Source organism: Stenella coeruleoalba, assembly GCF_951394435.1.
Source record: "Stenella coeruleoalba genome assembly, chromosome: 5".
NCBI classification, from domain to species: domain Eukaryota; kingdom Metazoa; phylum Chordata; class Mammalia; order Artiodactyla; family Delphinidae; genus Stenella; species Stenella coeruleoalba.
The window spans coordinates 44,804,897-44,828,340 of NC_137150.1; the positions used below are offsets into that span (position 1 = coordinate 44,804,897).

The 23,444-nt window shown below is 39.7% G+C and overlaps 1 protein-coding gene across 12 annotated transcripts in view; it reads left to right on the forward strand.

Moving 5' to 3' along the window:
- The window catches only part of LOC307186854 (uncharacterized protein), a 332,494-nt gene that overhangs the window by 72,894 nt on the left and 236,156 nt on the right, over nucleotides 1–23,444 (forward strand). For 7 of the 12 annotated variants that reach the window (XR_013828483.1, XR_013828484.1, XR_013828485.1 and 4 more), the window contains exon 1: nucleotides 14,735–15,234. The exons of 3 other annotated variants lie outside the window; for them this stretch is intronic. Coding sequence is in view for 4 of the 9 variants with exons in the window: in XM_079922427.1 (XP_079778553.1) it covers nucleotides 15,212–15,234 (23 nt within the window). In the remaining 5 variants the exon portion in view is untranslated. Of the gene's footprint in view, nucleotides 1–9,961; nucleotides 10,026–14,134; nucleotides 14,209–14,734; nucleotides 15,235–23,444 lie in introns of those variants that run through there. 2 more of the 12 variants (XM_079922425.1, XM_079922430.1) reach the window with 2 other exon arrangements.

Sequence of the window (23,444 nt, forward strand, 5' to 3'; positions counted from 1 at the left end):
TTCTTCCTGCCCTATGTCTGGTTAATTCTTTTTCATCTTTTGCATCTTCATCTCATAAACCACTTTTGTAGTGATGATTCTCCCTGGACCTCTCAGCCTGGGTCAGAGCCCTTGCTCTATGCTGTCAGTGCATGCTGTACTTCTGTGTGTGTCAGTAATGTCTGTATTGCCAGCACCTAGCAGTCTTGCGCATGCAGTCATTCCTGTATAAATTGTTGTTTAATAAAAGAATGAATGACTAGCAGCAACGATGATTTCGTACTGATTTTCATTCAGTTGAACTAAACATCTTAAATTCTTCGTGGTTAAGGTCAGAAATGGTCTTGGTGGCAGAGTCAGGCTACGCAAGTAACCAGGATTCTCATGATTCCAGAGCTATGGGGAAAGGAGACAAGGCCTGATAGATTGCTTCTATATTCACATTAAGACTCCAATCAGCTAGTAGATTTTAGAGAAGGTACTCCATGATTCTGAACTATGATGTCAACATGTTTTCTTACCTAACAGCATTCCAGTTAAAAGAATTTACACAGCTGATGTCTTTCATAGTGTACAAGTATAGGATTCTCCTGAAATCTTGGAGTGAAGTTTTGCTGTGAAATATAGCAAAATTATTCCTGGGTGCCCTTTAAGTGAGAAAGAGACAGAGAGAGAGAATATGAATCTTGGTCACTGAGGATCCCAAGCAATCTTATGATGACCATTTTGTCTTTATTCCCATTACTTCATTTTGGAAGTTAATCTATGAAACGCTATGTGTCTTTTTGCACTTAAACTAGTGAGTAAAGATTCATCTTTAAATACCATTATGGGTGAGTATGTTAATTTATTTCTCTGATATATTTTGTACTAATTCATGAAATAAGATCAGGACTCATTCCTTGATTGGCTTACTGAATAACGGAACCTGTTGATTTTAAAGAAGACTGGCATATTTTAGCAAAATTTTTTTAATTATAAAAATCATATAGGCCAATAATAGAGAATTTGGAAACTTTAGAACACTAAAGATTTGTCCAGCTACCCAAAAGCCAGTACTGTTACTTCTCTGGCACTTTGCCATGTGTCTTTTAGAGGAAAACTCTGAACTTGAAATACAACCTCAGAAACACCAAAGGATACACAATATTAAGTAAGAGATAAGGCAGCTTACTAAAAGGACCTAAGGCTGTAAACTCACTGTGGCTAGGCAGAAGCTGGGTGTCAATCATACAGCTTACAGGAGAAAAGATGTGGCAGGGTAGAAATGAAAATGTTGGTTTAGTTAATTTAAATAAACTTTACAGTATTTATTTTCAATTAAAAATTGAACTATGTTGTCACTACTAAAACTGCTTATTTCATTTATATATACACACATATATATGTTATAAATATATATAACATTTTACATAGATGTCTGCCATAAAGGAAACAAAGTTTTAGCATAAATAGTACTGAAATTTGAATTGTTAATTATTATAACATAATTATCATTTTTAAAGTTTTTAAATTTTTTGTTATCTATTTCCAACATTAAAACTTGTGATTGATCTCAACATCCTTGAGACTATGCCCTGACCCACTTCCAAGAAAAGAGGAATGGCCAGTCGCATGTCACCATTTAACCTGATAAGAAAATTATGTATGCTTTTGCTGTTGAGTGGATCTTTACATAATCAGATTACAAGAAAATATAAGGTAGTATTTATAATTTATTATTTGTAGTTTGTTTTATTTTATTCTGCTTTTGCTACCCTAAATGGTCTAGGTCAGCCATCTCCAACATTTTTGGCACCAGGGACCGGTTTCATGGAAGACAATTTTTCCATGGCGGTGGGGGTGGGGTGGTTCAGGAGTTAATGTGAGCGATGGAGAGCGATGGGGAGGGCAGATGAAGCTTTGCTCACTCGCCGCCACTCACCTCCTGCTGTGCGGCCCAGTTTCTAACAGGCTGCGGTCCGCGGCTTGGGGATTGGGGACCCCTGGTCTGGGTAATGGGAGAGAAAAATTTCATATTGCCAATATTATATGCATATTGCAATACATCCTTAGATATTTGGAATACTTAGAATTTATATTATTGGAATCAGAAATGTAACTCATATGCCACAATATTTGTGCTGATTGTTTTGACAGACATCTTTTTGTAACAAATAACCCTCTACCCTTCCTTAGTAAATAGGTGATTCTGAATGTAAGTTATACTTCTCTTTATGATATATTTTTAAAAATATTTATTTATTTATTTATTTATCTTTGGCTGCATTGGGTCTTTGTCCCTGTGCACGGGCTCTCTCCAGCTGCAGCGAGTGGGGGCCACTCTTCGCTGTGGTGTGTGGGCCTCTCATTGTGGTGGCCTCTCCTGTTGCAGAGCATGGGCTCTAGGCGGATGGGCTCCAGTAGTTGTGGCATGCAGGCTCAGTAGTTGTGGCACACGGGCCTAGTCTCTCCGTGGCATGCGGGACCCTACTGCACCAGGGCTCGAACCCATGTTCCCCGCATTGGCAGGCGGATACCCAACCTCTGCGCCACCAGGGAAGCCCCCTCTTTATGATTTTGGGTCCTAGCTCTCACCTCTCTTCTAAGGAAAATATCTTCATTATATTCCACAATGTATTCTATGCCACATCCTTTGAGTTTCGCTGCTACAACTGGTAACATTGGTAGCAGTACCGTTAGCATACCTGCAACACTGGTAGCAGTACATTGGATAAACCAAATTGAGGAGATTAAGAAGAGGAAGAGGTTATAATAAAATTAAAACAGCACAGAACACTAAATTGAGAATTTTATGGAGAAAAGTTTCTATTTTTGCCTTTGATTGCTGAGTACTTCATCAGCTCCCTCAAGTAAATTTGCTCCACACAGTACCTTTCTTTTCTTATCTTTCTCTTCTTTTACTTCAAGCCAGTATATCTGATTAAGGAATCATGCCTGTTTCTTGGCAGCAGTGGTGACTTGAAATCATAAAGAAGGAAATTCCTTCCAACATACGAAGTGTGCTCAAAAGGTGCTGGACAGCTGAAAAAGCATGTTGACACTGTGTACTGCATGATCATTCCTGTCTGGCTGGAGTATAAAACTCATTTTTCAGAATAATATAAAATTCTAAAAATAGAGCTGACAAATTCAAATTCAGGAGAGTCTTAAGCATCAGACTAATGAACTGAGACGATTTGGCAAATGAGGTACTGTCAGGGAAGGAAACGATATAATAGTGCATTGTTTTTAGAAGATTAATTTGGCAATAATATATGGAAGAGAAATAAGAGCAGAATCAAAGTAGTTAAGAGGTGTTTGCAACAATGAAATTAAGATATCTCATGAGTCCTGCCTTTTCAGTCCTGGTGGCAGCATAAATGAAAAGAGGTGGAGGACAGTACAATGATATATATATATATATATATATATATATATATATATATATATATATATATATGTACTGTGCAAGTTGATTTTAAAGAACTTGACAGTGATGTGAAGGTAAGTGAAAAAAATGATCTAAAAGTGGAGGCTGGTTCTATGATAAGTATACGGTAAGAGAGTAGAGCAAGGTGATGGATTAGATTTTTGTCTTAATAAGGGTTTGTAGTAGAACACTCAGGTGGACATTCAGTTTTGGGGGATAGACATTAACGAGGAAGGGGCTAAGTGTATGGTAAAGCAAGCATTTTAAAATATAAATGTTGGAAGGAGAGATACCTCTTTCTCTGAGACCAAATGATAGAATAAGAGATAAATATGGTAAAAGTAATTTGCTGAGTTTGGGAGGATATTACCTGAGGAAGTTCACACTGGGAGTTCTTATTAAAGTGTGTGTGAATTGGGGATTTAAAGAGATATGGCAATGTGTAAATTTTGGTATTGCTTTCTTGGAAGTATGCTAGGGAATGAGAAAAAAACGTATGAACTAAATATTGTTTTGTAATAATGAGTCCTACTAAAAGATGAAGGCCATGTTTTGTTTCGTTTTTTTAAAGGGGAATTTGGCTTCATGTATTTAAATCTTTAACCAACAATAATTTATGGCCTGGAAGTAGAGAAAGGACAATAAACTCTGGGAAAATCTGAGCTTAGGGTGGGTGCAGTGATGGAAATAAAGGTCGTGATGTGTTCTGCAGTCTATAACTAGAGATTAAAGAACTGAGTAAATTAGCACGATTGAGCGATAGGAGTTTATACTGAAAATATAAAAAGCAGATTTATTGAACCTGAAAGAAAGAAAAGATAAAGGGTTTATGATAGAGAGAAAGCATCTAATTTAAGATCTTGAAGGTGGAGAAGTTCTGTGTGATGTCCATGCTGATGAGAATATGATGTGGGGCTTGAAAAACATAACAGATTTTAAGGAAAGAAGTTACTAGGTAGACGATGGATTGGCAAAAGAGGATATGGGATTGAAAGTATGAAGAGGAACATGGAAAAAGAAGAAAAATAATCCAGGTGTTCATTTTGTTTTAGCTGAAGAAGTCACATTTCTAAGGGATTCCATGTGTTTAGTAGATGGGAAAGTTACAAAACTTCTAAAAGGATCATAAACAGCCTGACTTGAATTTGAAGCATCAGGAAAAGGCTGAGCTTTCAAAGTTGAAAGTGAACACATTTACAAGTAAAAGAGGTTTAAATAGGATGAAACTGGCAGCATGAATATGAAGAAGTTATTATTTTATAGCTTGGGAATCCACCTTTTCTATCCCCATCCCCTTTAGCAATATGTCTCCTAAATGATATTGGAAGCCAATGGAAAGATGAGTTTGTTTGTTTTTTAATCATTTTACATTTCATGTTCTCTTCTTCTAAGAATATCTATGTATAAAATCAGGCCAAGATGCACATAGTTATTAAAGATATATTCTTTTTATTTTAGTTTATTTTTAATTTTTATTTTTTTAAACATCTTTATTGGAGTATAATTGCCTTACAATGGTGTGTTAGCTTCTGCTTTATAACAAAATGAATCAGTTATACATATACATATGTCCCCATATCTCTTCCCTCTTGCATCTCCCTCCCTCCCACCCTCCCTATCCCACCCTTCTAGGTGGTCACAAAGTCCCGAGCTGATCTCCCTGTGCTATGTGGCTGCTTCCCACTAGCTATCTATTTTACATTTGGTAGTGTATATACGTCCATGCCACTCTCTCACTTTGTCCCAGCTTACCCTTCCCCCTCCTGTATCCTCAAGTCCATTCTTTAGTAGGTATGTATCTTTATTCCTGTCTTGCCCCTAGGTTCTTCATGACCATTTTTTTTTTTTAGATTCCAATATATGTGTTAGCATACAGTATTTGTTTTCCTCTTTCTGACTTTACTCTGTATGACAGTCTCTAGGTCCATCCACCTCACTACAAATAACTCAGTTTCGTTCCTTTTCATGGCTGAGTAATATTCCATTGTATATATGTGCCACATCTTCTTTATCCATTCATCTGTTGATAGACACTTCGGTTGCTTCCATGTCCTGGCTATTGTAAATAGAGCTGCAATGAACATTTTGGTACATAACTCTTTTTGAATTATGGTTTTCTCAGGGTATATGCCCAATAGTGGAATTGCTGGGTCGTATGGTAGTTGTATTTTTAGTTTTTTAAGGAACATCCATACTGTTCTCCATAGTGGCTGTATCAATTTACATTCCAACTGACTGTGCAAGAAGGTTCCCTTTTCTCCACACCCTCTCCAGAATTTATTTTTGATAGATTTTTTGATGATGGCCATTCTGACTGGTGTGAGATGATATCTCCTTGTAGTTTTGATTTTCATTTCTCTAATGATTAATGATGTTGAGCATTCTTTCATGTGTCTGTTGGCAATCTGTATATCTTCTTTGGAGAAATGTCTATTTAGGTCTTCTGCCCATTTATGGATTGGGTTGTTTGTTTTTTAATATTGAGCTGCATGAGCTGCTTGCAAATTTTGGAGATTAATCCTTTGTCAGTTGCTTCATTTGCAAATATTTTCTCCCATTCTCAGGGTTGTCTTTTCATCTTGTTTATGGTTTCCTTTGCTGTGCAAAAGGTTTTAAGTTTCATTAGATCCCATTTGTTTATTTTTGTCTTTATTTGCATTTCCCTAGGAGGTGGGTCAAAAAGGGTCTTGCTGTGATTTATGTCATAGAGTGTTCTGCCTATGTTTTCCTCTAAGAGTTTGATGGTGTCAGGCCTTAAATTTAGGTCTTTAATCCATTTTGAGTTTATTTTTATGTATGGTGTTAGGGAGTGTTCTAATTTCATTCTTTTACATGTAGCTGTCCAGTTTTCCAAGCACAACTTATTGAAGAGGTTATCTTTTCACCACTATATATTCTTGCCTCCTTTCTCAAAGATAAGGTGACCATATGTGCGTGGGTGTATCTCTGGGCTTTCTATCCTGTTCCATTGATCTATATTTCTGTTTCTGTGCCAGTACCATACTGTCTTGATTACTGTAGCTTTGTAGTATAGTCTGAAGTCAGGGAGCCTGATTCTTCCAGCTCCATTTTTCTTCATCAAGATTGCTTTGGCTATTCGGGTTCTTTTGTGTTTCCATACAAATTGTGAAATTTTTGTTCTAGTTCTGTGAAAAATGCCAGTGGTATTTTGATAGGGATTGCACTGAATCTGTAGATTGCTTTGGGTAGTAGAGTCATTTTCACAATGTTGATTCTTCCAATCCAAGAACATGGTATATCTCTCCATCTATTTGTATCATCTTTAATTTCTTTCATCAGTGTCTTATAATTTTCTGCATACAGGTCTTTTGTCTCCTTAGGTAGGTTTATTCCTAGCTATTTTATTCTTTTTGCAATGGTAAATGGGAGTATTTTCTTAATTTCACTTCAGATTTTTCATTATTAGTTTATAGGAATGTAAGAGATTTCTGTTCATTAATTTTGTATCCTGCTACTTTACCAAATTCATTGATTAGCTCTAGTAGTGTTCTGGTAGCATCTTTAGAATTCTCTATGTATAGTATCATGTCATCTGCAAACAGTGACAGCTTCACTTTTCCATTTCCAACTTAGATTCCTTTTACTTCTTTTCTTCTCTGATTGCTGTGGCTAAAACTTCCAAAATAATGTTGAGTAATAGTGGTGAGAGTGGGCAACCTTGTCCAGTTCCTGATCTTAGAGGAAATGGTTTCAATTTTTCACCATTGAGGAGGATGTTGCTGTGGATTTGTCATATGTGGCCTTTATTATGTTGAGGAAAGTTCCCTCTATGCCTACTTTGTGGAGGGTTTTTATCATAAATGGGTGTTGAATTTTGTCGAAAGCTTTCTCTGCATCTATTGAGATGATCATATGGTTTTTCTCCTTCAATTTGTTAATATGGTGTATCACATTGATTGATTTGCGTACATTGAAGAAGGCTTGCATTCCTGGGGTAAACCCCACTTGATCATAGTGTATGATCTTTTTAATGTGCTGTTGGGTTCTGTTTGCTAGTATTTTGTTGAGGATTTTTGCATCTATGTTCATCAGTGATTTTGGCCTGTAGTTTTCTTTCATTGTGACATCCTTGTCTGGTTTTGGTATCAGAGTGATGGTGGCCTTGTAGAATGAGTTAGGGAGTGTTCCTCCCTCTGCTATATTTTAGAAGAGTTTGAGAAGAATAGGTGTTAACTCTTCCCTAAATGTTTGATAGAATTCTCCTGTGAAGCCATCTGGTCCTGGGCTTTTGTTTGTTGAAGATTTTTAATCACAGTTTCAATTTCAGTGCTCCTGATTGGTCTCATATTTTCTAATTCTTCCTGGTTGAGTCTCAGAAGGTTGTGCATTTCTAAGAATTTGTCCATTTCTTCCAGTTGTCCATTTTATTGGCATATACTTGCTTGTAGTAATCTCTCATGACCTTTTGTATTTTTGCAGTGTCAGTTGTTACTTCTCCTTTTTCATTTCTAATTCTATTAATTTGAGTCTTCTCCCTTTTTTTCTTGATAAGTCTGGCTAATGGTTTATCAACTTTGTTTATCTTCTCAAAGAACCAGCTTTTAGTTTTATTGATCTTTGCTCTCATTTTCTTCATTTCTTTTTCATTTATTTTTGATCTGATCTTTATGATTTTTTCCATCTGCTAACTTTGGGTTTTTTTTGTTCTCTTAGCTTTTGCTTGTCTGTAAAGGTTTTAATTTCTTCATCAAATCTGAATGAGATCCTTGCTGAGTAGAGTAATCTTTGTTGTAGGTTTTTCTCCTTCATCACTTTAAGTATGTCCTGCCACTCCCTTCTGGCTTGCAAAGTTTCTGCTGAAGGATCAGCTGTTAGGCTTATGGGGATTCCCTTGTGTGTTATTTGTTGTTTTTCCCTTGCTGCTTTTAATATTTTTTATTTGTATTTAATTTTTGAATGTTTGATTAATATGTGTCTTGGTGAATTTCTCCTTGTATTTAACCTGTATGGGACTCTCTGTGCTTCCTGGACTTGATTAACTATTTCCTTCCCCCTATTAGGGAAGTTTTCAACTATAATCTCTTCAAATATTTTCTCAGTCCCTTTCTTTTTCTCTTCTTCTTCTGGGAACACTATAATTCGAATGTTGGTGCATTTAATGTTGTCCCAGAGGTCTTTGAGACTGTCCTCAATTATTTTCATTCTCTTTTCTTTATTCTGCTGTGCAGTAGTTATTTCCACAATTTTATCTTCCAGGTCATTTATCCGTTCTTCTGCCTCAGTTATTCTGCTATTGATCCCTTCTAGAGTATTTTTAATTTCATTTATTGTGTTGTTCATCACTGTGTGTTTGCTCTTTAGTTCTTCTAAATCCTTATTAAACATTTCTTGTATATTCTCCATTCTGTTTCCAAGATTTTGGATCATCTTTACTATCATTATTCTGAATTCTTTTTCAGGTATATTGCCTATTTCCTCTTCATTTGTTAGGTCTGGTGGGTTCTTGCCTTGCTCCTTTATCTGCTGGGTGTTTCTCTGCCTTCTCATTTTGCTTAACTTACTGTGTTTAGGGTCTCCTTTTCGCAGGCTGCTGGTTCGTAGTTCACATTGGTTTTGGTGTCTGTCCCCAGTGGATAAGGTTGGTTCAGTGGGTTGTGTAGGCTTCCTGGTGGAGGGGACTAGTGCCTGTGTTCTGGTGGATGAGGCTGGATCTTGTCTTTCTGGTGGGCAGGTCCATGTCTGGTGGTGTGTTTTGGGGTTTCTGTGAACTTATTATGATTTTAGGCAGCCTCTGTGCTAATGGGTGGGGTTGTGTTCCTGTCTTGCTAGTTGCTTGGCATGGGGTGTCCAGCACTGTATCTTGCTGGTCGTTGAGTGAAGCTGGGTCTTGGCATTGAGATGGAGATCTCTGGGAGATTTTCGCCATTTGATATTACATGGAGCTAGGAAGTCTCTTGTGGACCAGTGTCCTGAACTTGGCTCTCCCACCTCAGAGGCACAGTCCTGACGCCTGGCTGGAGCACCAAAAGCCTGTCTTCCACACAGCCCAGAATAAAAGGGAGGAAAAAAAGAAAGAAAAAAATAAAATAAAGTAAACTAACGTTATTTAAATAAAAAATAATTATTAAGAAAAAAATGTTTTAAGTAATAAAAAAACAAACAAAAAATGGACAGACAGAACCCTAGGGCAAATGGTAAAAGCAAAGCTATACAGGCAAAATCACACACAGAAGGATACACACACACCCTCACAAAAAGAGCAAAAGGGAAAAAAAAAAAAATATATATATCCTTGCTCCCAAAATCCACCTCCTCAGTTAGGGATGATTCGTTGTCTCTTCAGGTATTCCACGGATGCAGGGTACATGAAGTTGATTGTGGAGGTTTAATCCGCTGCTCCTGAGGCTGCTGGGAGAGATTTCCCTTTCTCTTCTTTGTTCGCACAGCTCCTGGGCTCGGTTTTGGATTTGGCCCCACCTCTGTGTGTAGGTTGCCGGAAGGCGTCTGTTCTTCGCTCAGACAAGACAGGGTTAAAGGAGGCGCTGATTCGCGGGGTCTGGCTCACTCAGGCCGGGGTGGGGGGGGGGAGGGGCACGGAGTGCTGGGCGGGCCTGCGGCTGCAGAGGCCGCCGTGACGTTGCACCAGCCTGAGGCACACTGTGCGTTCTCCCGGGTAAGTTGTCCCTGGATGCCGGGACCCTGGCAGTGGCGGGCTGCACAGGCTGCCGGGAGGGGAGGTGTGGATAGTGACCTGTGCTCGCACACAGGCTTCTTGGTGGCGGCAGCAGCACCCTTAGCGTCTCATGCCCGTCTCTGGGGTCCGCGCTGTTAGCCGCGGCTCGCGCCTGTCTCTGGAGCTCCTTTAAGCGGCGCTCTTAATCCCCTCTCCTCGCGCACCAGGAAACAAAGAGGCAAGAAAAAGTCTCTTGCCTCTTTGGCAGCTCCAGACTTTTTCCCGGACTCCCTCCCGGCTAGCTGTGGTGCACTAACCTCTTCAGGCTGTGTTCACGCTGCCAGCGCTCAGACCGAAGCCCGAGCCTCAGCTCCCAGCCCCGCCCGCCCCTGTGGGTGAGCAGACAAGCCTCTCGGGCTGGTGAGTGCTGGTCGGCACCGATCCTCTGTGCGGGAATCTCGCCGCTTTGCCCTCCGCACCCCTGTGGCCGGGCTCTCTTCCGCAGCTCCGAAGCTTCCCCCCTCCGCCACCCGCAGTCTCCGCCTGCGAAGGGGCGTCCTAGTGTGTGGAAACTTTTCCTCCTTCACAGCTCTCTCCCACTGGTGCAGGTCCCGTCCCTATCCTTTTGTCTCTATTTATTCTTTTTTCTTTTGCCCTACCCAGGTATGTGGGGAGTTTCTTGCCTTTTGGGAGGTCTGAGGTTTTCTGTCAGCATTCAGTAGGTGTTCTGTAGGAGTTGTTCCTCATGTAGATGTATTTCTGACGTATTTGTGGGGAGGAAGGTGATCTCCGCGTCTTACTCTTCCGCCATCTTGAAGCTATATTAAGGATATATTCTTAAATTTGGAATATGTTTATATGAATGTATATCTTTATTCAATAATAATTTTCACCTAATTATCTCTTGTACATACCTCTCCACCTACTTCTTTAAACATACCCTGAATTTTCAACTCTACTTCTGTTCCCCATTTTCCCTTGTGTAACCCTAGGCGTGAAATACCTGTTCATGCTTCTCTACTGAATAGGCTTTCCCCACCTTGCCTCTTTCCCATCCTAAATGTTGAAATTATAGATGCCATTTATGAAAGCTATTTTCACCATTTTTTCCTAAATTCTTTAATCAAACACATGTGATTTCTTCCTATCTTGATTACTGTGTCTACTGAAAATAAAAAAAGGAAAGCACAGCCTAAAAGTTGAGAGTTATGTTTTATTTGGTGGACGTTCTGAGAACGTCAAACCCTTGAGATAGGACTCTCATCGCTCTGAGAGACTACTCCAAAGAGACAAGGGGGAGCCAGGATATGTAGGAGTTTTTGCAACAGAGACCAGGTAATCAGAACATCAAAAGATTACTGTTAATTAAAGAAAACCAGATATCTCAAGTTAAGGGATTTAGCGCTCTTCTATGTATGAGAAGATGCAAGAGTCTGGGCTCACTGAAATCATTCCTTTCATATGCACCTTGGCTACATGGGGCCAGTATACTGTGTTTTCTCATCCTGATTTTCCTCAGGGTGCACTGTTAACGTGGCTACAGCATCTGACTGCTAGATGTGGGGGCATCCTGCCTCCATCCTGAGTTCCCTCTGGACTCACCATCAGGGTGGCTATAATGTGATGGCTTGATGACTGCAACATCTTTTGTTTACTGATATGGCAGGCAATATTTTTCACTCACACCTGCTAGTATTTGTCAATATTTTTTATACTTAAAATATCCTCTCTTTCTTATACTTACTATATCCTGATTTTTGTACACTTTTCTCCCTTGCATATGAAATTGTAAACTTATTCATCTTTGTATTCCCTGAAATGCTTAGCATGAAGCTTTATGGATAATAAGCTTCCATATTTGTTTGAAGATTTGCTGTAATTGTGACTATAGTTTTTAATTTGATCCTGTGTCTCCTTTTAATTTATTCAACTATATCATCTTTCAGATTATACCATATATTCTGAACATATTAACATAGTGTCATTCATTTTCTTTATATTCTCAATACCTTTGTTCTTGATAATAGTTATATTAACTCACTGGTGAATTTACCTTTAAATGTTTCTTCTGCCTGTGGTGATATTTGATAAAAAGAATTACAGTAACAATAGTGGTAATTGTAGTTTGCCTCACATAATCTGGACTACCACTCTTTTAAATGATTTCAAAGACCTGTATGTCTTCTCCAACAAATAGAAATATTTTAAAAGCCATGAAAAGATCAAATTAGTTCAAAGAGTGTTTCAAAAAGGAGAATGTGTCCTTATTAGAGAATATCATAAATAATTATAATCTAATTATGTAATGAAACTTTTAAAACATCTAAAGTATCAATTACAGTTGAAGGTAAATAGTGGTCCTGTGATAGTTACTAGAAAATACTGCAACAAAGAAACTTTTTTCATTTAAAAAAATCTTTCTGGAAGAAAAATTTAGTAATAATTTACATCATTGTAGTATAACCCTGACAAAATTTCTGGTTATAAATGCCAAGATAAATAAAAAGAGGTCTTAATATTTGTTTGAGATTATTAAAGCAAAACAAACACAAACATTTGATATTGTATCACAATGCCATCTATGCCAAGTTAAACCTTGAACAACTTACTCATGTGATACTAGACTGATTTTTTATTTATGTCATGTTCTCAGACCTAACTAGCCTGGGGATGCAGTAGCAAAACATGAGTAAAATAATATCAGAATAATGTCTCTTGCTTAAAGTTCTTAACAAAATATAAAACTCCAAAATATGAGATTGGTATTGTTACCAATATTCATTTTTCAAATGAGAAAAACTAAGGTTACCCTTGGTGAGGTATATCACAGGTTGAGTTCTCCAGGAAGCTGACTTGAGATGAAGTTTAGGGTACAAGATATTTATTAGGAATGGCCCTTGAAATTGGTATCTGTGAAAGGGAGGAGAAAGAAGCAAGATTAGGCAGAGAGAAAGGTCTGGCTTTGATGCAGTTTGGACAGCCTCAGCGGGCCGTATAGGAGCTCTGGAGCTAAAAAAAAATCACATAGTTTCTGGAAGAACCTAGTTTCAAACCAACCATATTTATATCCAAAGACTGTGTTCTTTACCACTATGTTACAAATCCCTTGTCTCCCTCTCCTCTGCAGGTCCTGAGACCCACCTACTAAGCTGAAAGCCTTTACCCTCAATCTAGCTATTGCTTCTATTGGCAGTACCATAGCTCATTTTTCACTGCCCACTGAGCATGCCTCAGGACTGTAGAAAGATAATCATCCTCAGATTCATGAGATCACCTTGTTGAGCTTCTAATACTTTCAGTTTAAGAGAACTTATAGCTATATATCTTTATATATTATATACATGTACATATATGTGTTTATATATTATATGTATTTTATATATATATTTATATATCAAACATTTACTAAGTAACAAGTATTTGCCAGCAACTTGAAAACCCTAGTTTGTGAATAGAATGAAGGGAATAGTAGAATGGTTTTGATTCACAGAGCATTTTAATTTCATTTGTTCTTTAAATTAATCACAGTTCCTTTGATTCTAGGAACCTGAGAAAAAGTCAGATCACAGATTTTATACTTACCTATTTCTACTCTCAAAATCATTCCCTCTCTCTGGCACCCACTAGCAACTTCAAACCATGGATCTGGACTCTCTACCTCAAGTCGGGTTTCTTTCCCAATCCTTTTATGCCATAGTAAATGAGAGTCATTGTTTTTTTCTGAATTTTTGGTCATGTGCTTCAACGATCATAGAACTCTACTAACTACATTTCCCACGGGACTCACGGGTGTTCATGTAAATAAAATTCTGGTTGATCATGGTGCCCCACCAGTCTTCGACTTGCCCAGAATTTGGTGTATTCTATTTTTAGGAATCTACTATGGGGCCATGGATACTTGGATATGGAAAAATGAATTTGATAGAACATTATATTAATTACAAGACAAACATTTCTACTGTGGTGGAAATATTTGGTTATTTGGAATTTTCAATAGTAATTTTAGAAATCTCAGAATGGATGAAAATGCATTGTAGAGGTCACACCAGGAGCAACTGGCATTGCTTTGTCTCACTGATACTTTCCTTCATGTTGGTGTACCTTTCGTAGGTGGAGTCTGGCTAATCGCCTTCCAGACTCAGAACCCAAATGTGTCAGCCACCCTAGAGGCAGTCTCTCTTTCGTGAGTGTCATTCTAATTTGGCTAACACAACACAATTTTCCAACTTGTTTCTCCTTTTTCTTCCCTACTATATGAATTGGAAAGCATAAACCCTCATTCTTCCAATATTTTTACTGGTAGAAGTGGGCATGTTAAATAGTTCTGGCCAACATTGGCAAAGGAATTTCTGGAAAAGCTTTCTCTTCCCTGATAAAATATCCAGATATCAGAGACACAGACCTTTCATCTTAATTATTTTTTCTTTTTTTAAAATAATTTTTTAAAAATTTATTTTTAGCTGCATTGGGTCTTCGTTGCTGCACGCGGGCTTTATCTAGTTGCAGGGAGTGGAGGCTACTCTTCATTGTGGTGCACAGGCTTCTCATTGCAGTGGCTTCTCTTGTTGCAGAGCACGGGCTCTAGGCACGCTGACTTCAGTAGTTGTAGCACACAGGCTCAGTAGTTGTGGCTCGTGGGTTCTAGAGTGCATGCTCAGATATGGTGCATAGGCTTAGTTGCTCCGTGGCATGTGGCACCTTCCCAGACCAGGGCTCGAACCCGTGTCCCCTGCATTGGCAGGTGGATTCTTAACCCCTGCACCACCAGGGAAGATCTGCTCTTAATTCTTTCCCTGAGTGCTGACTTGATGCGTTGAACTGAGGTAACCATCTTGCGACCATGAAAAGGTTGAATTAATCTCATAGGTCCTGGCATTACAAGCTATGAAACCAACACCAGCAGCTAGCTATCTTTAGTCTTTTGTTACAAGGAAAAATTAACCCCTGTGTTGTAGCCACTGTTGGTCTGGTATTCTATTACTTTTGGATGAAAACATGCTTGTTACAAACAATTGCATACAAATTAAAAGGGCAATTTATAAATTTATAATGAGAAACTTAACCATCAAACCTATCGGAATACTTAGTTCAACATACTGAGCTGTATCCTTGTAGATGGAAAACCAAATTATAAACTGCTTGACGAGTGTGGATTCTGAGCAAATGAATTTTATTAGAAGAAAAGAATGTCCAATGACAACAGATTCAGGTAATCTGATCTCTGTTATTACCAGAGTAGGAATAGCTTTGCTTATGGAATGAAACACTCCAAGTCCATTGGACAAGAATATGTTTACTCTGAACTGTGCTAGGATGAGCCCTGAAAATTTGTCCACTATGATGCAGTTTTTCTAACCTGATTTCAGTACTTACCAACTGTGTAGCCTTGGGCAGGTTCCTTTTCCTCTGGGCCTCAGTTTTAATATGATAATAATCATATTTATTTTGTACTGTTTGTGTGGGGATTAAGTGAAAGATATTCTAAAGAGCTTAGAATACTGTTTGAAATGTAGTAAATGCTCAATGATTTTAGGTTTATTTCATGTCCAGCTAATTCTCCTTAAAGGCATGCATTGTTTATATATTTTAATGTATTCAGTCAAGACAGAATCAGGTCTTGTGACCTCATATCCCTTATGCTTCTTTAAGATAGTTCACATACCATTGTTCTGATTAATTATTCATTGATATGATTAAAAATCTAATGTTTAGAGAGGAATGGTTTTCTTCACAACTATCTCTCAATGTAAACTATTGAAAAATGTCTGCACTTCTGAGAAAAAATTAATACTACTTATATACATACATACGGATATATTCCCTCATAAATTTTGGTATGATCTAGTGTAAAGCATATGAAGTCAGGAGGCAGGGGCTTACATTCAATGTAATTTAGACATGCTTCTGAATGGCAAAGAAATTGTCAAATCTCACTATTCACAACCTGTTGCAAAGTGCTTCCTGCCCAACATTCTTTCTCTGCCGTCCTGTACTGCTCAGGTGTTCTGAGATTACCCTCTGTCAAATCATGAGGTTTCTGAGTGCTTTTAAAAATCTCCCACAAAAGTTTTAAATGAAATAATGAGGTCGGTCGAAGGGAAGATGGCGGAAGAGTAAGACGCGGAGATCACCTTCCTCTCCACAGATACACCAGAAATACATCTACACGTGGAACAACTCCTGCAGAACACCTACTGAAGGCTGGCAGAAGACCTCAGACCTCCCAAAAGGCAAGAAACTCCCCACGTACCTGGGTAGGGCAAAAGGAAAAAAGAATAAACAGAGACAAAAGAATAGGGACGGCACCTGCACCAGTGGGAGGGAGCTGTGAAGGAGGAAAAGTTTCCACACACTAGGAAGCCCCTTCGCGGGCGGAGACTGCGGGAGGCGGAGGGGGGAGCTTCGAAGCCGCGGAGGAGTGCACAGCAACGGGTGCGGAGGGCAAAGCGGGGAGATTCCCGCACAGAGGATCGGTGCCGACCGGCACTCACCAGCCCGAGAGGCTTGTTTGCTCACCCGCCGGGACGGGCGGGGCTGCGAGCTGAGGCTCTGAGGCTAGGGTTTCGGTTTCGGACGGAGCGCAGGGAGAGGACTGGGGTTGGCGGCTTGAACATAGCCTGAAGGGGTTAGTGCACCACAGCTAGCCGGGAGGGAGTCCGGGGAAAAGCCGGCACCTGCCGAAGAGGCAAGAGACTTTTTCTTCCCTCTTTGTTTCCTGGTGCGTGAGGAGAGGGGTTTAAGAACGCTGCTTAAAGGAACTCCAGAGACGGGCGCGAGCCGCGGCTAAAAGTGCGAACCCCAGTGACGGGCGCGAGCCGCGGCTGAAAGCGCGGACCCCAGAGACGGGCGCGAGCCGCGGTTGAAAGCGCGGACTCCAGAGACGGGCGCGAGCCGCGGCTGAAAGCGCGGACCCCAGAGACGGGCGCGAGCCGCGGCTGAGGGCGCGGACCCCAGAGACGGGCGCGAGCCGCGGCTGAGGGCGCGGACCCCAGAGACGGGCGCGAGCCGCGGCTGAGGGCGCGGACCCCAGAGACGGGCGCGAGCCGCGGCTGAGGGCGCTGACTCCAGAGACGGGCGCAAGCCGCGGCTGGAGGCGCGGACCCCAAGGCGGGCGGGAGACGTTGGGGCTACTGCTGCCGCCACCAAGGGGCCTGTGCGCGAGCGCAGGTCGCTCTCCACTCCCCTCTTCCGCGGAGCCTGTGCAGCCCGCCACTGCCGGGTTCCCGGGATCCGGAGACGACTTCCCCGGGAGAGCGCACGGCGGGCCTCGGGCTGGTGCAGAGTCACGCCGGACTTTGCCGCCGCAGGCCCGCCCCGCATTCCGTGCCCCTCTCTCCCCGCCGCCGGCCTCCGTACGCCAGAACCCCCGAATCAGCGGCTCTTTTAACCCCGTCCTGTCTGAGCAAAAAACAGACGCCCTCCAGCGACCTACACGCAGAGGCAGGGCCAAATCCAAAGCTGAGCCCCTGGGAGCTGTGAGAACAAAGAAGAGAAAGGGAAATCTCTCCCAGCAGCCTCAGAAGCAGCGGATTAAAGCTCCACAATCAACTTGATGTACCCTGCATCTGTGGAATACCTGAATAGACAGCCAATCATCCCAAATTAAGGAGGTGGACTTTGGGAGCAAGATCTATGATTTTTCTCCCTATTCCTCTTTTTGTGAATGTGTATGTGTATGCTTCTGTGTGAGATCTTGTCTGTATAGTCTTGCTTCCACCATTTGTCCTAGGTTCTATCCGTCCATGGTTTTTTCTTAAAATTTTTTTTTTCTTAATAATCAATTTTAATTTTAAGAACGTTATTATACTTTACCTTCGTCCTTTCTTTCTTTCTTTCTTTCCTTCCTTCCTTCCCTCCTTTAGACAACGAATCATCCCAAATTGAGGAGGTGGTCTCTGACAGCAAGATTTATGATTTTTCCCCCTTTACCTCTTTTTGTGAGGGTGTATGTGTACGCTTCTGTGTAAGACTTTGTCTGTATAGCTTTGCTTCCAACATTTGTCCTAAGGTTCTATCCGTCCCTTTTTTTTTTTTTTTTTTTTTTTCTTTTTTTTTCTAATTAAGAATTTTTTAATTCAATAACTTTATTATACTCTATTCTATTTTTACTGTATCTTCTTTCTGTTTTCCCTTCTTTCCCTCCTCCCTTCCTTCCTCCCTCCCTCCTTTCGTTCCTTCTTGCCTTCTTTCCTTCCTTGCTTCTTTCTTTCTTCCTTCCTTCCTTCCCTCCTTCCTTCCCTCCTTTAGATAACGAATTATCCCAAATTGAGGAGGTGGTCTCTGACAACAAGATTTATGATTTTTCCCCCTTTACCTCTTTTTGTGAGGGTGTATGTGTACGCTTCTGTGTAAGACTTTGTCTGTACAGCTTTGCTTCCAACATTTGTCCTAAGGTTCTATCCGTCCTTTTTTTTTTTTTTTTTTTTTTTTTTTTCTCTAATTAAGAATTTTTTAATTCAATAACTTTATTATACTCTATTTTATTTTTACTGTATCTTCTTTCTGTTTTCCCTTCTTTCCCTCCTTCCTTCCTTCCTCCCTCCCTCCTTTCGTTCCTTCTTGCCTTCTTTCCTTCCTTGCTTCTTTCTTTCTTCCTTCCTTCCTTCCTTCCCTCCTTCCTTCCCTCCTTTAGACAACGAATTATCCCAAATTGAGGAGGTGGTCTCTGACAGCAAGATTTATGACTTTTCCCCCTTTACCTCTTTTTGTGAGGGTGTATGTGTACGCTTCTGTGTAAGACTTTGTCTGTACAGCTTTGCTTCCAACATTTGTCCTAAGGTTCTATCCGTCCTTTTTTTTTTTTTTTTTTTTTTTTTTCTAATTAAGAATTTTTTAATTCAATAACTTTATTATACTTTATTTTATTTTTACTGTATCTTCTTTCTTTTTGTTTTTACTTCTTTCCCTCCTTCCTTCCTCCCTCCCTCCCTCCCTCCTTTCGTTCCTTCTTGCCTTCTTTCCTTCTTTGCTTCTTTCTTTCTTTCTTCCTTCCTTCCTTCCTTCCTTCCCTCCTTCCTTCCCTCCTTTCCTTCTTTCTTTCCTCATACGTCTACTAATTCCCTCTACTTTTTCTCCCTTTTATTCTGAGCCGTGTGGATGAAAGGCTCTTGGTGCTCCAGCCAGGAGGCAGGGCTCTCCCTCTGAGGTAGGAGAGCCAACTTCAAGACACTGGTTCACAAGAGACCTCCCAGCTCCAGATAATATCAAACGGCGAAAATCTCCCAGAGACCTCCATCTTAACACCAGCACCCAGCTTCACTCAACGACCAGCAAGCCACAGTGCTGGACAACCTGTGCCAAACAACTAGCAAAACAGGAACACAACCCCACCCATTAGCAGAGAGGCTGCCTAAAATCATAATAAGGCCACAGACACCCCAAAACACACCACCAGACGTGAACCTGCCCACTAGAGAGACAAGATCCAGCCTCTTCCACCACAACACAGGCACTAGTCCCCCTCACCAGGAAGCCTACACAACCCACTGAACCAACCTTAGCCACTGGAGACAGACATCAAAAACAGGAGGAACTACGAACCTGCAGCCTACAAAAAGGAGACCCCAAACACAGTAAGATAAGCAAAATGAGAAAACAGAAAAACACACAGCAGATAAAGGAGCAAGATAAAAATGCACCAGACCTAACAAATGAAGAGGAAATAGGCAGTCTACCTGAAAAAGAATTCAGAATAATGATAGTAAGGTTGATCCGAAATCTTGGAGATAGAATGGACAATAGAATGGACAAAATGCAAGAATCAGTTAACAAGGACCTAGAAGAACTAAAGATGAAACAAGCAATGATGAACAACACAATAAATGAAATTAAAAATACTCTAGATGGGATCAATAGCAGAATAACTGAGGCAGAAGAACGGATAAGTGACCTGGAAGATAAAATAGTGGAAATAACTACTGCAGAGCAGAATAAAGAAAAAAGAATGAAAAGAACTGAGGACAGTCTCAGAGACCTCTGGGACAACATTAAACGCACCAACATTCGAATTATAGGGGTTCCAGAAGAAGAAGAGAAAAAGAAAGGGACTGAGAAAATATTTGAAGAGATTATAGTTGAAAACTTCCCTAATATGGGAAAGGAAATAGTTAATCAAGTCCAGGAAGCACAGAGAGTCCCATACAGGATAAATACAAGGAGAAATACGCCAAGACACATATTAATCAAACTGTCAAAAATTAAATACAAAGAAAGCATATTAAAAGCAGCAAGGGAAAAACAACAAATAACACATAAGGGAATCCCCATAAGGTTAACTGCTGATCTTTCAGCAGAAACCCTACAAGCCAGAAGGGAGTGGCAGGACATACTGAAAGTGATGAAGGAGAAAAACCTGCAACCAAGACTACTCTACCCAGCAAGGATCTCATTTAGATTTGATGGAGAAATAAAAACCTTTACAGACAAGCAAAAGCTGAGAGAGTTCAGCACCACCAAACCAGCTTTACAACAAATGCTAAAGGATCTTCTCTAGGCAAGAAACACAAGAGAAGGAAAAGACCTATAATAACGAACCCAAAACAATATAGAAAATGGGAATAGGAACATACATATCGATAATTACCTTAAATGTAAATGGACTAAATGCTCCCACCAAAAGACACAGATTAGCTGAATGGATACAAAAACAAGACCCTTACATATGCTGTCTACAAGAGACCCACTTCAGACCTAGAGACACATACAGACTAAAAGTAAGGGGATGGAAAAAGATATTCCATGCAAATGGAAACCAAAAGAAAGCTGGAGTAGCAATTCTCATATCAGACAAAATAGACTTTAAAATAAGGACTATTAAAAGAGACAAAGAAGGACACTACATAATGATCAAGGGATCGATCCAAGAAGAAGATATAACAATTGTAAATATTTATGCACCCAACATAGGAGCACCTCAATACATAAGGCAAATACTAACAGCCATAAAAGGGGAAATTGACAGTAACACATTCATAGTAGGGGACTTAAACACCCCACTTTCACCCATGGACAGATCATCCAAAATGAAAATAAATAAGGAAACACAAGCTTTAAATGATACATTAAACAAGATGGACTTAATTGATATTTATAGGACACTCCATCCAAAAACAACAGAATACACATTTTTCTCAAGTGCTCACGGAACATTCTCCAGGATAGATCATATCTTGGGTCACAAATCAAGCCTTGGCAAATTTAAGAAAATTGAAATTGTATCAAGTATCTTTTCTGACCACAACGCCATGAGACTAGATATCAATTACAGGAAAAGATCTGTAAAAAATACAAACACATGGAGGCTAAACAATACACTACTAAATAACCAAGATGTCACTGAAGAAATCAAAGAGGAAATCAAAAAATACCTAGAAACAAATGACAATGGAGACACAACGACCCAAAACCTGTGGGATGCAGCAAAAGCAGTTCTAAGGGGGAAGTTTATAGCAATACAAGCCCACCTTAAGAAGCAGGAGACATCTAGAATAAACAACCTAACCTTGCACCTCAAGCAATTAGAGAAAGAAGAACAAAAAAACCCCAAAGCTAGCAGAAGGAAAGAAATCATAAAAATCAGATCAGAAATAAATGAAAAAGAAATGAAGGAAACAATAGCAAAGATCAATGAAACTAAAAGCTGGTTCTTTGAGAAGATAAACAAAATAGATAAACCACTAGCCAGACTTATCAAGAAAAAAAGGGAGAAGACTCAAATCAATAGAATTAGAAATGAAAAAGGAGAGGTAACAACTGACACTGCAGAAATAAAAGAGATCATGAGAGATTACTACAAGCAACTCTATGCCAATAAAATGGACAATCTGGAAGAAATGGACAAATTCTTAGAAATGCACAACCTGCCAAGACTGAATCAGGAAGAAATAGAAAATATGAACAGACCAATCACAAGCACTGAAATTGAAACTGTGATTAAAAATCTTCCAACAAAGAAAAGCCCAGGACCAGATGGCTTCACAGGCGAATTCTATCAAACATTTAGAGAAGAGCTAACACCTATCCTTCTCAAACTCTTCCAAAATATAGCAGAGGGAGGAACACTCCCAAACTCATTCTACGAGGCCACCATCACCTTGATACCAAAACCAGGCAAGGATGTCACAAAGAAAGAAAACTACAGACCAATATCACTGATGAACATAGATGCAAAAATCCTCAACAAAATACTAGCAAACAGAATCCAACAGCACATTAAAAGGATCATACACCATGATCAGGTGGGGTTTGTTCCAGGAATGCAAGGATTCTTCAATATACGCAAATCTATCAATGTGATAAACCATATTAACAAACTGAAGGAGAAAAACCATATGATCATCTCAATAGATGCAGAGAAAGCTTTTGACAAAATTCAACACCCATTTATGATAAAAACCCTGCAGAAAGTAGGCATAGAGGGAACTTTCCTCAACATAATAAAGGCCATATACGACAAGCCCACAGCAAACATCATCCTCAATGGTGAAAAACTGAAAGCATTTCCACTAAGATCAGGAACAAGACAAGGGTGCCCACTCTCACCACTCTTATTCAACATAGTTTTGGAAGTTTTAGCCACAGCAATCAGAGAAGAGAAGGAAATAAAAGGAATACAAATCGGAAAAGAAGAAGTAAAGCTGTCACTGTTTGCAGATGACATGATCCTATACATAGAGAAGCCTAAAGATGCTACCAGAAAACTACTAGAGCTAATCAATGAATTTGGTAAAGTAGCAGGATACAAAATTAATGCACAGAAATCTCTGGCATTCCTATATACTAATGATGAAAAATCTGAAAGTGAAATCAAGAAAACACTCCCATTTACCATTGCAACAAAAAGAATAAAATATCTAGGAATAAACCTACCTAAGGAGACAAAAGACCTGTATGCAGAAAACTATAAGACACTGATGAAAGAAATTAAAGATGATACAAATAGATGGAGACATATACCATGTTCTTGGATTGGAAGAATCAACATTGTGAAAATGACTCTACTACCCAAAGCAATCTATAGATTCAATGCAATCCCTATCAAACTACCACTGGCATTTTTCACAGAACTAGAACAAAAAATTTCGCAATTTGTATGGAAACACAAAAGACCCCGAATAGCCAAAGCAATCTTGAGAACAAAAAAAGGAACTGGAGGAATCAGGCTCCCTGACTTCAGACTATACTACAAAGCTACAGTTATCAAGACAGTATGGTACTGGCACAAAAACAGAAAGATAGATCAATGGAACAGGATAGAAAGCCCAGAGATAAACCCATGCACATATGGACACCTTATCTTTGATAAAGGTGGCAGGAATGTACAGTGGAAAAAGGACAGCCTCTTCAATAAATGGTGCTGGGAAAACTGGACAGGTACATGTAAAAGAATGAAATTAGAACACTCCCTAACACCATACACAA